At 34.1% G+C, this 13,834-nt stretch overlaps 2 protein-coding genes across 3 annotated transcripts; one reads left to right on the top strand and one right to left on the bottom strand.

The window, feature by feature from the left end:
• Positions 1-627: 627 nt before the first annotated feature.
• LOC124842173 (oxysterol-binding protein-related protein 3C-like) lies at positions 628-8,029 on the bottom strand. Its single transcript, XM_047318603.2, has 10 exons — positions 7,783-8,029; positions 7,358-7,451; positions 6,970-7,086; positions 6,816-6,888; positions 6,459-6,577; positions 6,141-6,262; positions 3,051-3,227; positions 2,499-2,643; positions 1,476-1,654; positions 628-1,132 (listed from the first exon to the last, which is right to left on the bottom strand). Exons 1-10 carry the CDS (start codon positions 7,872-7,874, stop codon positions 886-888), a joined length of 1,365 nt encoding a protein of 454 aa, XP_047174559.1. The 5' UTR covers positions 7,875-8,029; the 3' UTR covers positions 628-885.
• Positions 8,030-11,304: 3,275 nt separating this feature from the next.
• LOC124842178 (Rab5-interacting family protein) lies at positions 11,305-13,584 on the top strand. 2 transcript variants are annotated; one of them, XM_047318608.2, is made up of 4 exons: positions 11,310-11,687; positions 12,044-12,147; positions 13,089-13,218; positions 13,310-13,584. In XM_047318608.2, exons 1-4 carry the CDS (start codon positions 11,583-11,585, stop codon positions 13,346-13,348), a joined length of 378 nt encoding a protein of 125 aa, XP_047174564.1. In that variant the 5' UTR covers positions 11,310-11,582; the 3' UTR covers positions 13,349-13,584. The 2 variants fall into 2 exon arrangements, with proteins under 2 accessions (XP_087965338.1, XP_047174564.1); XM_088109212.1 differs by lacking the exon at positions 13,310-13,584 and having other exon boundaries at positions 11,305-11,687; positions 13,089-13,300.
• The last annotated feature ends 250 nt before the right edge of the window (positions 13,585-13,834 follow it).

The following is a 13,834-nucleotide window of genomic DNA, read 5'->3' as shown; positions in this document are numbered from 1 at the left end:
TTTATGATCTTAAAAGATGTGCTGCGAAAAATATTGCATTTAATTGATCAAAATAGTCAAGGATGTGATCCATCGCAATTTAATTAATATTAGTTGCAGACAATGAATGATAAAGGTCATTATAATAAAGAAAGAGGTGAATTCTTTCTCTTCCCTTACATAGAAAAGAAAAGGCTGACAATAAATAGCTGTAATATTTCTACCCCCAACCTTTTATAATTCCTTCTTTATCTCAATCAAGTATATGTAAAAAAAATACAAAATTAATTTACAACAATAATTTCTCAAATCTAAAAAGAGGGAAGGGCACTTGCACTATTGATCTGATCCTAACCTGGAAACAAGGGCACTTTCCCTCTCTTCCCCAAATTCTTCTGGCTACCAAAATGAGTGTAGGAATCACATACTCAGATGATATGCATATTGGTCTTAAAGTGCAAAGCATGTCACAGGCTTCAAATTCATGCCGCAAATATCATATATACTTGTTCTGTTTAATTATTAAGAATTGCGAATCTTACCCTTTCTTTTGGGGTATGGGGTTGGAAGAGAGGAGTGTGTGGTCTAACTGTTTTGCCCCCAAGCAAATTATTAAGAAAAAGCCGAAATATCTTGCATGTTTGACACTAGCAAAAATACCACTGGACAGCAACGGATATATACAAGTTCAATCAAGGTAACCCTCACGGGCTACGGCCGGCCATCATCCATGCAAAAACAAAAAACATTGTATCTGTGGGAGAATCAAAATACTAATGTTCTGCGGATATTACAATAATCACAAGCCAACAAAACCAAAATAAAATTAGATTTGTTCTTAGTATCAATACAATGTTACATGAACCAACTGCAGCATCCGAAAACCAAAGGTAAATAGAAACCGATTCATTCCGTGGCCAAATTACCATACTGCCATGGATTGAATTCAATTGATTTAACATCACAATCATCAATGCTTCCCAAGTTATCTGCAGCAGCCCGATGTTCAATGTATTTACCATTATATTGATAAATTTCCAAATCACCCCAAGGAGTTGGTGTCACTTCTTCAGTTAAATCAAACCATCTAGGCACGAACTTATGGCCTTTTTCTTCTCGGGTTCTCTTTTCAGCACGCTGCCTCTCCTCCAAACTGAAAGGAAACAAGCGAAGGATAAATACCCTGGGAATCATTTAACCAAATTTCTTTGGTGATCTGTGAAACTCAAAAACACATTTCTATCTGAGAAAGGGGTTGACGGTAACAGAGAAGCCTAAAAAAATCTCAAGAGAATACAGAATGGTTCTAATTTCCAGGGCAGGGTATAACAATATGTAAGGCCACAGAATGATCAATTAAAACCAAACCCCCAAATAAAGATTATGTTGACTGTTGTCTGTTACTTTTATTTATATTAAGTATTAGTGCTTCTAAAATGCTCTGCTAATTTTTTGGACACAGAGGGACAGGAGGAATAAAAGAAAGCGTAAAGAACCTGCTCTTTTCTGCCCCGGATTTTGACAGATCACCCATCTCAAGTGCATATCTATCTGGGCGTAGACGAGAGTCTGATGCCAACAACTTTCTAGGGGCAGTGTCAAAGCTGTTTATTTTATGAGCAAAATGTGTATACTGAAATTTGTCATTCTTTGGAACATCAGCAACATGCCAAACCTGCAGAACAAAATCAGTGGATATGCCAAGGAAAATGATCAGGAACTTTAAGGTATTAGTGTCCTCACCAATCAATATAACAGTAAAGTATAAGTGCAAACTTATTTCTTAACCAAAGTGACATCTGAGATTATTCATTGCAATGGTTATAATTTCTAACAAAAGAATTAATAAATAAGACTAAAAAAGCTGGATTTCAAAGGATTATATGCATTTGTCAACAGATATGTACTAGAAACCGACCCAATATACTAGAATATATTAGTGTCTTCTTGCATTAAATCATGAGGTTTCTTCAAAAGAATAGCATTTTAAAGATAGGTGCAGAATTTCAAGCGTAAACCTATGTTTCTTAAAAAACAAAGAGCACAAGCATAGTAAACTAACAGAAATAGTTAAAAAAAATTGAGTTCAATGTCACCACTTTTTTGCTTGATGGAAGTGGGGAGAAAAGACAGTTGTTGTTTTCTTCTTTTCAGGAGCTGAGGGTTGATGGATCAACAATATTCACATGGTTCCCCATGCACTCTTGCCTTGTGAAAGTTCCTAAACTGGGTAGAACTATGGCCATTGGTCACGACAACTCTAACCTAAACCAAGTGTAACAAGATAGACCATCACTTTATCCTCAAACAGTACAACAACGAAGGCTTGTCCCACTACATGAGATCGGCTACGTGAATCACGTGATGCTATTCAACTTGGTAAAAGACTAAAGTTTCAAAGGTGTTATTCATCATCAAACATTAAGACCAAGATGCCTAGTTTTTGAAGAAAAGTTACCATGAACATTAATTGCAAATAATCTCAAGTTCATTCAGAAGACTTTTTATTGAAAAATCACCTCTTTCAATTCTGTGTTTGGGAGAGGCTCTCCTTCTGAATCACACTGTTGATAACTCATTGACTCGTTCCACTTCCCAGTCATTAATATTTTAGGCTCCTCGGATGAATTATAGATATATCCATCCACTTCGTATCGACCGGCACTATGACAAATCAAGAAATAGATCGTCCAATTAAAGGCTAGATATTTTGACAAAAGCAAGATACCTAAATAGCTGAGTAGAGAAAGACGAAGTAAAATATAGAAATCCTAAATGAAGGCAGAAAAAATTCAGGCCCCTCAATTATTTTAAATATGTTAGTTTTAACAGGAAAATTTCTCAAGTAAACTAGTGGTCAATGAAAACAAAGTCAGGTGAAGCAAAAATATTCAATGCCACGTTACCAAGAAAATAACTTCAATGTCATTAAACATTGAAGTGAAAGCTGTAATAGAATAAACTAACAAATTGCTCATATGTTGAAATCTAAATCCAATTACAACTGCTACAAACTAATTATAAAGGTATTAATTGCTTCTTAAGAAAGTAGAAACAGAAATGATACAGACCCAAACCATCCACATGGTTGAAAATATAGTACAGCTTTGTCTCCAGTTGTCAGATTAGTCATTATCATTTCCCCAGGCGAATCAATCCAAGTACGGCCAAATATGAGGTTGTTAACCTTTGTAGGAGGTGGCACCAGATCCAAGATTACACCATCTCTCTTAAGAGTCACACGCGTTCTGAAAACATACAAGTTCTTTTAAAATAGAAAATCACAATAGAACAGGACAATTCAGATCAGAACAAGTATTAAATCAAGAATCATTTTCCTGCATAGCTATATACTGTACCACTAAGGAACCTACGCTGACTCATAGGGAGATCCTTAGAAGAAAGTATTGTAGACAACAAACCTCTCTTGTGAAAAAACTAGATTCACCTCGTTTTATTCATGCAATCAACAATACAATTTATAGACCTAGAATTTTCTTACCGTTGTACTACTTGAGATTGAAACCGTTAAATAATTCTCGAGGGCTTGTAAGATCTCCCTCACTCTCATTTTATATATAACAAAGTTTTGATACAAAAGTATATGATAAATAGGGTAACCCTAGACACAATATAATGATGATAAATAGGGTAACCCTAGACACAATATAAAGATGATAAATAGGGTAACCCTAGACACAATATAATGATGATAAATAGGGTAAATATTCTAATATTCCCCCTCAAGCTGGAGCATACAGATTGTATGAACCAAGCTTGGAATAGATAAACTCAATTTGAGATCTCTTTAGGAACTTGGGAACTTCATCTTATAACAAGATGCACATATGCTTCAAACCATCGAGAAAGAATGTCTATAAACCAAATTGGACTCACAATCCAGCATAGCCAAAGAGACTCCTCTTGAAATATAGGACCCGTCTTCAAGAGTGTGCAACAAACAGTCATCAACAGATAGCAAAAGTGCAAAACACAGATTGAAGAACTCACATCAACTTATGTTGAATAATATTGGACAACAATGGACAACCACAAAACTTCAACTAGCACCATGAACCTTCAATTAGGATGACTTTGATAAAGGAGATTTCCATCAAAAGTCTGCAGAGACTCGATTGCTATCAAGTAAGGATGGGGCTTGCAATGGCTAAAAGTGACAAACGACAGGGACTAAATTGTCATCACTGACTGATGGAGCTTGTAGTGGCTGAAAGCTACCAAGCTGCAGGGACTGCCATCACTAAGTGATGGAGTCTGCAGTGGCTGAAACATACTCCCCCTCACAACGAACGACGAAAATGACGACGTGCCGATGACAAACTGTGAAGGTGGAAGGTCATAATGGTCTCCTTTATTCATCAAAGCATCCAAAAACAGATATGACAAGGGGCTGGTGAAATTGTTTGACTAAGATTCTGAATCTTACCAGAAATAGACTCCCCCTCATGCCATGAGCAACCTTCAACCCATTACTTTGGTGTTGAAATTCCTTGGTGTTAATCAGCTGATTGCACCGACTCTCCTTGGAGACTTGTAAATAAATGACATGAGTCATCAGGAACATCACAACTGCTACAATATGCAAAGCTAAATACACATTATGAAAGGAGGCTAAGGAACAATGGTGAAATAGAGGTACAATGCTAAAACAGAGAGTTTTTTTTTATTTCTTCCTCTAGAAGACTTCTCTCATCCCATCTTCACTTCCATTCACTAAGAGATCATGAGTCTTCAATTCCATAATCTTCATACCTTTAAGCGTCACGTGGAGCACTTAGAGACACATTCACCTACCAATTTCCTTCATCACCTTGCATTCTCAAACAACAACCAACTAGGAAAATACCCAAAATCCAAAAACATAGATCTATTATCATAGTGGTTTGCTTCCTTCATAGGCATCAAGCCCAGGCGCAAGGCTCACTATCAGCCTTGAAATGCCAAAGACAGGTTGGAGTGACCACTTCCTCTACTGCCTCAATATCGTCCTCTACCTTGAGTGTTTTGAGCCTCTCCCTTCATTTAGAGTAGTTAATTAAGTGGCTCTGCCTTCTTCTTCTTTCGCAGCTCATGCACCTGACAAGCTCTTCAACCGTGAGTGTCGATAGTTCCTTGGTCTCCTTAATCGCCCACAACACATTCTTGAAATCCTCTGTCAACGATCTCAGAATCTTCTCCACAACTCAATTGAAGGGAAATGTCTCACCATTTCTGCTGAGTTGATTCGCCACAATTTTAACCCATCATGTACTCAGTTACTCCTTCTGTCTCCTACTTCACTCAATCAACCCCCGGCCTCCGATATATCCCATGCTTCTTTTGAAGATTTGACACTTGCAATCTTCTCAAAGTCGGACTCGTCAATAGCTCCATACAATATGTACAGGGCTACCTTGTTCTTCACGCGTGCTACTTTCAACATGTTCATCTGAGCATTGGACCAATTTGTGGTGTTCGTTGGCTCTTTGTGACCATTTTCCACCACCTCCCAATTGTCTTGAGAACCAAGAAGGGTTTCATTTGGAGACTCCACTTGTCATAGTTGACCACCTTTGTCAACTTGGGCAAGCACACACTATTTGTAAGACTGATCATCTCAGTCTCTCTTTTTCAAACACTCAAGCTCTCTCTAGCTTTTTTTTTTCCATTCAGACACTCAAGCTAACTGGCTATTGATACCACTTTGTAGACAACAAACCTCTCTTCTGAAAAAGCTTGATTCACCTCTTGTTGTTTCATTCATGTAATCAACCATACAATTTATAAACCTATAATTTTCTTACTGTTGTAGTCAAAATAGACAAAAACGGCTAACTCATTAACTACCTAGACTCCAATGGCTAGACATACCCACAAAAGCTACTACATTTAAGTTTATAACAAATCCAACAAGTATTATAAATAGCTTGGAACAAATATGCATATTCATCAAATAACCCCCCATAAATGTCTCAACCCAGCTTGAAAATACATTAAATATCTTCACATCATAGAGATGTCATCGAAACTCTTTCATTAAGAGTGCCATTGGCGAACACGTCAATCAAAGTTGGGACTTAGAGTGATACAAAACAACAACAGTAACAAAAAAAATGATATAACAGAGGAAATCTACTAAGCAACTGCAATATAACTGTTACCTTCCAACAGGGTAAACGTCAACAGAATTTCCCAAAAACTTAGTTTTCAACTTTGAAGTCACGTCATATGTAAAATGCTCATTCTCAGCATGCCCAGCACTCATTGGGGGATGATGACTCACCTGAAATTTAAAATAAATTATTTTATTTACAGAAAGAAAGAGAGGGAGAGAGAAATAACAAAATCCACAAAAGAAAACATGAGAAGAAATTAATTTTTTGCAAGGTCCTTAAGACAAATGCACAGAGAGAAGGAAGAAGAGAAAGTAATGTAGAGCATGCCGCATCAGAGAGTTTCCACGAGAATCACATAGATACCTGTTCTGCAAGAAATGTAATTCCGCCATGATTAGTCATTTCATAAGTCTCTCCAAGGATAGGATTAAAAGGCTTCCAGGTTCGTTGGTAAGCAAAGTACACCGATATAGCCCATGATGCTGTGATGATTATCATAAAGTACAACAGTGAAGAAATAATTAGGAAAACCATTCCTAGACTTACTCCAGTGCAACTGGAAGATTCAAGAACAATAACTAATACAAAAAAGTCTCAGATGAAGATATTTGAGGCCAGTAAAATAAATCATTGATAAAAACTGTATTGTTGGAAGAATTTTCAGTTCGATTGGCCAAAAAAAGTTAGAAAAGCAAATAAAAAGGGATGAAAATAACTCACTTGCATAAACTAACCGCATGTATGGATCCTCTGATTCATCTGCCTGATCTAACAAGTAGGAGTACTCCATCAACTAGTTCAAACAATTTAAATCAATCAATTAATACTACAAATTAAGAAACCATCAGCAATGACAAACTAAAAGTAAGCAGACCTCGGCCATTTTCTGAAGCATAGTCATCGGTTCAAAGATAATAACTGGTAGTGTCACCATTGATGTTACATCCGAGCCAATATATTTCTGCATCATCTTCCAGTAACCATCTCTTTCCTTTACATAAAAGAGCCCAAGGGAAAGAAAGATACAAAAGATGTTTAGAATATGAGCACCAATGAATGAGGCATATGCTAGAAGAGAAGAAGAAAATAGAACAAAACCAAAACATACGTCAGAATCATTATCATGAACAAACAACACAGACAATTTAATTTTAGGGAACAGTAATTTCCAACAGCAATTTAAATGTCCAAACAGGGAGCTGGAAATATAGCAACGCTAGAAACAACAAGAAATAAATAAATAAATAAAACTAAATAAGCACCTCTTGTTTCCATCTTCCTCTCTCTGCTTCCTCCTCTGCATCTTCTTTACCTCCATCTGGATTAATGACTTCCACACCTTCATATCCAAGAAGCCTGGAAACAAAAACAGAATCATGTAAATAAGCTTAAATTCCGCTCCATATCGTTGCAAATCCTAGTGAGAAAATTGACAGGTACTTTGACACCGCTAGAATAGACTGAAATTGTAGTGTTGTAAGAATGCAATATCCTAAGTGGCTAGTTGTAGAATCCAGGAAAAGCATTTAAATTACTCTAATAACGGGGGATCACTTTTTATTTTCACACTATAAATGCAATCATCAAATGCTACTTGAAAGTTGAAACAAAGGATGCGAAATAGACATTTACAGTTGACATTTTTTTTTTGAGGTGAAATAAGGAAGGGATGATGAAAACGAAGTACCCGTTGACTGATCGATGCATAGCGTTGGTGAAGATGGAAGACATGGCGGAGAAAAACCCCTTAGTTTCGTTCTTCTTCGAGGGGCTGCCCATCTCTGGGTGTAAAACTTAAACCCTAATTCAGAAGACTACCAGTTTCAGAACCCAGACAAATTACAAAACTCCAACCTCGTCCAAATCAAATTCGAACTCAAATTCAAACAATAGAAGAGACGAGCATGAAGTGTGTTTTGGGTAAAAGGAAAAACCAATAGCTAAAGTATACGGAGTTCCGGGGATTTATTTTCACATCAATAAAAAAAAAATTAATAATAATAATAATAATATATATATATATATATATATATATATATATATATATATATATATATATTTGAATATTAAAAGGATAAGTAACCTTATTTTTAAATAATAATAAATTATTTAATTTTTTTAGATAAAAATTATCTAATTATTTGATTTTGGCTTAATACATATTTTTGTTCTCTTATTAGTTAGTTTTGTTCATAGTGATCATCTATCTTTGAGTTGTTCAAATGATTTATTCTTTTGTAAAAATGGTTCAATTTGTTTTTTTTTGCGGATGACGTTTAACTCGCTAATGACGTAATGTTCACCTTAGTCAATATTCAATGAACTATCTATTTTCAAAATACCTGGCAACATAATCCAAGTAACGTGGAATGTTAAAAGTTAAATTTATTCTATAAAAGGAAATTACAATGAGTTTTGAAGGGATTTGCAATTAGTTTTAAATTGGGGTTAAACAATCTACTGAAATTGGTGTTCAATTTGGGTTCGTAGTTTGTTGAAATTGCAATTGAAAAAGCGTAGTTCAGGTTCTTAACACGATGTTGTGTTTGATGGATTAGGATGTTAAGCTTTAATTTGGGTCTGTGGTTCGTTGAAATTGCAATTATTGTTAAATTGGGGTTGAAGAATCTAGTGAAATTGGTGTTCAATTTGGATTTGTGGTTAGTTGAAATTGCAATTGGAGTTTAAGGAGTTGCTATTGTGGTTTATGATGATGGATGTAATGCAAAAATATTATTGTCCTTCTTATTGCTATTTCAAATTCATGAGTTTAGTGAGATTGTGTTAAATTTGGTAAAACTACAATTTTGCATGCTAATGTGTATATTATGATTGGAATGGTTTAAAATAGTTAATTGACTACTGGTTATCATAATGAATTTGATTGGAATGAATCTTGATTTATGATTTTTGGTTGTGCTTGTGAAGTTAGTAATGGTATTGGATTAAGAAGCCGAGGAAGAGGAAGTTAAGATAGGTGAAAAGTCAAATTTTGGTCAAAAAATGGGTTTTATATGTGACTTTTTGAAATAAGGGTCTAAATGAAGAGGTGATGACTTATGAACTATTTTGTGGTTAATTGTAACTTGAATATGTGATGAATGTGCAAAGAATTGGTTTATGAATGTTAAGAAAGCAATAGATGGTGTCTTGAAAGAGATGTTTTGTAAAGGTTTTGGATGATAAGATTGTGAATTAGAGGTTTTGTGTCAAAATGAAAGTTTTATGGAGTTTTGGTAAGTTATTTCTGACTTGTTAAAGTCACTAAGTTGGTCAAAAGTGAGATAGAACTTATAAAAGTGAATTTTGGTCTTCAACATGAAGATTTAGTTGTTTTGAGTTAATATCTTATTGTAAACAGTTGATAATTAATTTAAGATATGTTGTACACGTTTGTTTAAGTCCAAAATAGTTTAGAATCCAACCTAAGAGTGTTAGAAGTTGGTAACAATGGTTAGAATATTTCATGGATGTTTTAGGGGTGCTATTTATATAGTTTTCGTGCAGTATAATTATGCAACAAGGCTAGGCAAGCAAGAGAAGTACGCTAAGCGAGTTTAAGTGAGTTTAGGCAGTAAGTTTCAATGACTGGGCTAGGCAACTCACTGGGCTCATAGAGCTTGCTATTTTGGCTTTCGCTAGGTGAGTTTTTGACAGTGAAGTTTAGGGGTTTGGCGAGTTCCCTCGCTGGGCTTGGGAAGCCCTCTATTTGGGCTATCACTGGATAAACAATTTGTGCTTGTTGGGCGAATGAGTTCAAGTTGTTGTAGATATTTTGATTTTCTTCTCCTTTATGTTTGATTTTTAATGATGGAATGATATGTCAATTCCTTAGTAACGTGATTTTAAATGATATGATGGTATGAATAGTATGATTGAACTCCGTTTGGTTTGGAAAGAAATTTTAGGGTGAAATTCTTAGTGGTGGTTTCAAGTAAATGATATATTGATGTATCGACTTAGTCTTGTAAGTGATATATTGATGTATCCACGGGTAAAATCCGCAGCAGGTAGTTACTATTCGCGAGTATTTATTATCCGCGGATAACGGGTAGCGTGTATTTTAATACCCGCTTCTAAACGGATCGGATACAAGTAATATACTAACCGTCCCGCGAGTATCCGTTATCCACAAAAAATTAAAAAAGTTTAACAATTTTGGAATTGATAACATATATACACATATACAGAGTTGATTTTCCCATGATTTTTTAATATTTATACTAACCTCCTTATGTGATGATCAAAACAAAAAGATATAAACTAAAAAAAATCAACTATCATTAAATACAACTTTTTTTTTTTACATTTTTTTAATTGGATAGTTCACAATTTTTTTAATATAGTTTTTTTAACAAGGTTTCAATAATGAATTTATATTGTTGTTTTTATTTGAACTTTATGATGCTATTCATTAATATGTTGTTTCATATAGATAAAGTATGTGTTTCTGAAACTTATATTATTGGTTTATTTTATTCTACTATAGTTATACGGTGATTTAATTTTTAAAATGATAATATTGTAACCGTATTTATAAGCTGAGTTTTTTTTATATATATGCAGATACTAAATAACACTTGTTATTTTAAAAAGTTGTTATCTATAATAATAATTATAATCAATATATAAAAGATACATCTTTCATATTTTTATTTTATCTTTAATAATATTTTTAAATTTAAAAAAATCTATAAAAATATATAAAGGATTATATATTTAATATTTATATTTTACTTTTAATTATATTTTAAAATATAAAAAAAACTGTCCAAATACTATTACTATTTTTATTAAATAGTCTTTTTTTAATATATAGAGATACTAAAGGTATCTTTTTCAATATTAACAATGATGTATGTACCATATCATGAAAACATCACAATAATTAGGGCTTTACAATTAAAATTTATTTCCTGAAAAAGATGTGAAACCAATATGTTAGAATTCTATATTTTCATTATTGGGTTTAATTATAACTGAAACTTGAGCTTTTGTTCTTATTATTGAAAGCCATTCGTGTTAATTAATATGCATGTCATTTTATCTCTATTGATATAATAATATTAAAAATAATGTTTATAAATTTGAAGAAAAGATAAAAATTTCAGGTAAAATAACTAAACGAATAAATGTTTATCTGCAAAACATTTGTTTGAATATATTTAAATTTAAATTAAAATTTATGATAAACTAAAGTAAGAAACAGCAGAAAAGTAATCTCTCATTCTATCGTTGAGATTTTAGGGAAAAAAGAGATAGATTCTGAGTTGTTACTGTTAATGTAGATGAAATACCAGATCGAACATTAACAACCAATTTCTGCAATTTTTAATTTGCATTCAGATTCCCTTTTCCTTTCTAATCCTAAACCCTAATTTTCTTTTTTCATCCTCCAGCGTCGCCGAAATCCCGAATTCTGTGTGAAGTACTTCACTCCCGATTACTCTTTGTTTTTTATTCTTACTCGTTGCTTCTTCTTCCACTATGAAAGAGGGTAAATCCGTTAACCATCAACAGCCGCACCAGAACGGTCACCTCTCGCCTTCAAAATTCGCCAAATTGTTTGATCCCGAAGCTTCCTGGGACAAGGTTTGTTCTTTCAGTACATCCTTCATAGATCCACTCCTGTTCCCTATTTGACCCGTAGATGTTTGCTGAAATTTACTTAAAATGAAATAATTGATTTTGAAGATGCTGAGCTGAATTATTTGCCTGCCTGAAATTTGGGTCAGCAGCAGAGTTAAAAAAAACAAAAAAGTTGTGTTACTGATACAAGACGTTCTCAACTTCATTTATAGTATGCGATTGAGATTGAGAATAACGGTATATAGTTTTGTGAGGATGTAAATTAGTGGTTATTACACGTTTTTATGCTGTGTGCAGTTGTTACTTAATTTTTCCAATGATATGCTAACAACCGTTGCCTGTGGGTTACCTCCAAGCAGGATCAGTTGGGAGACGTTTTGCATTGGATTAGACAAGGGCTTGGGCTTGTGTGTGGATTCCTTTGGGGTTCCATACCTTTGGTTGGAGGCATATGGTTCATCCTGTAAGTGCTTTTTTTTTTGTGCAATATGTTTATCTTGTATTTGTCGTCGTTGAAGTTCTAGATTGAGTATTAACTGAACCAGTTGATATTGTGCTATCCTTTGCAAATAATGTTTATGGTCTTGTTCATTAATTTTGATTGTCTGCTGAATGGTGCCATGCATAGGATCTAGAACCATCTTGTGTATATGTTTCGTTGTGGCACTAAGATTTTTGAGTGGTCCTATATAATATTGGTTAGAGCTGGGATCAACTTTTGTCCACAACTTTTATGAGATAAGGAGGTAAATAGTGGAGAAGGAGACAGTGAGTGTTTTATCAATGATTAATTGACCTATGAGAAAGGACTATGCAGATCTATGGGAGGTGATGTTTAACATGAATTTGGCAAACAAGGTGGGTGTTATACATATGAAGATGTTGTTCTAGTTACAAAACTTAGTAAATTGCATGTTTATGACTTTTATTGTGCTACAACAACATTAACTCTGGAAATATAGGAGAGGGCCTCATCAGGGATAACAATCTTTTGAAGTTGTTATGCTAGTGTTTCTTGATTTTTGGTTTCATTATTCACTGTGAAGATTTGTTAGAAAATCATCTAATAATCTATATAAATAAATTGTTAACGAGCTTTAGGCTGCAGTAATGAAGTTAACTTTTGTTGCAAAGATCAGTTATGCTTTGTGCTATCATCAATTTTATAAACAGAATAATTGATGAATTGTTGTGACTTTCCTAAATATAATTCTTCTCTGACATGAATTGTTGATGTCATATTGATTTTTTAACATCATATAAGTTATCTTTGTCCAAATTGAAATCTTTAGTAAGTAATTTCTTCCATTGCTTTTTTGTGTCATTAAGAATGAAATGCGGGACCTAGTCTTAACACACTAAAGTTCTATGTTCATTTGTTAAATATTTTTCTGTGTCTTGCAGCTTTTTGGCGCTATCCACCGGGCTTATATATAGTTATTATGCAGTAATACTAAAGGTTGACGAGGAAGAGTTTGGTGGTCATGGAGCCCTCCTTCAAGAGGGGCTATTTGCTTCTGTAACTCTTTTCCTGGTATTATGCTCTGTTGTTCATTGCTTTATATACTGTAGAAAATGAGGCTTTTATGGTTCGACAGTCTGACTTCAACTTAATATATGTGCAGCTTTCCTGGATTCTAGTTTACAGTTTAGCACACTTCTGATTGGCTGGGCTTTGAAGATTTAACAGAGTAGAGAGATTTACTTGATTACATTTGCCCAAATTGCAGTTATCTGCTTTACTTCTATGTAAAATGTTCTAATTTTGCAATGCATGCATGAACACTAGCTTCTGCATCCCATGGTAATTGCTGTTTTAGTCGAGCATTTCTAGTGTGACACATTGTATTACAACAAATTTTGTGGATTGAACCCTGAAATAAAGTTGTTTGCAGACAAATCGTGAAGGACCATTTTATCCTTGATGTTTATGCCATAAACATTGAATTCTCAAATAGTCTCCCTCATTTTGTTGGGGTGTTAATGTTGCTGTTAGGGATATATATTTTATTGTGGGGGAATTTGGTTGCAGCTGCTATCAACTGATTATTTAAAGATCCAGTCTTGTGTATTTATGCCTGACTATGGTAACGAAATTTTCATGATCTGGATTTTGGATTTTAGTTGTTTGTGAGATAATAACCTTATTA

This window comes from Vigna umbellata, chromosome 3, assembly GCF_029865625.1.
Source record: "Vigna umbellata cultivar VRB3 chromosome 3, Vumbellata_1.0, whole genome shotgun sequence".
Classification (NCBI taxonomy): Eukaryota; Viridiplantae; Streptophyta; class Magnoliopsida; order Fabales; family Fabaceae; genus Vigna; species Vigna umbellata.
This window is presented reverse-complemented; position numbering and strand designations above follow the sequence as displayed.

Coding starts and splice junctions, on each gene's coding strand:
- LOC124842173 (XM_047318603.2), bottom strand. CDS start 7,874: ATGGGCAGCCCCTCGAAGAAGAACGAAACTAAGGGGTTTTTCTCCGCC. Junction 7,087..7,357: donor GAGGAAGATGGAAACAAGAG/GTGCTTATTTAG, acceptor TTTTATGTAAAG/GAAAGAGATGGTTACTGGAA. Junction 6,889..6,969: donor TGCTTCAGAAAATGGCCGAG/GTCTGCTTACTT, acceptor TGTTTGAACTAG/TTGATGGAGTACTCCTACTT.
- LOC124842178 (XM_088109212.1), top strand. CDS start 11,583: ATGAAAGAGGGTAAATCCGTTAACCATCAACAGCCGCACCAGAACGGT. Junction 11,688..12,043: donor CCGAAGCTTCCTGGGACAAG/GTTTGTTCTTTC, acceptor ACCTCCAAGCAG/GATCAGTTGGGAGACGTTTT. Junction 12,148..13,088: donor GGAGGCATATGGTTCATCCT/GTAAGTGCTTTT, acceptor TGTGTCTTGCAG/CTTTTTGGCGCTATCCACCG.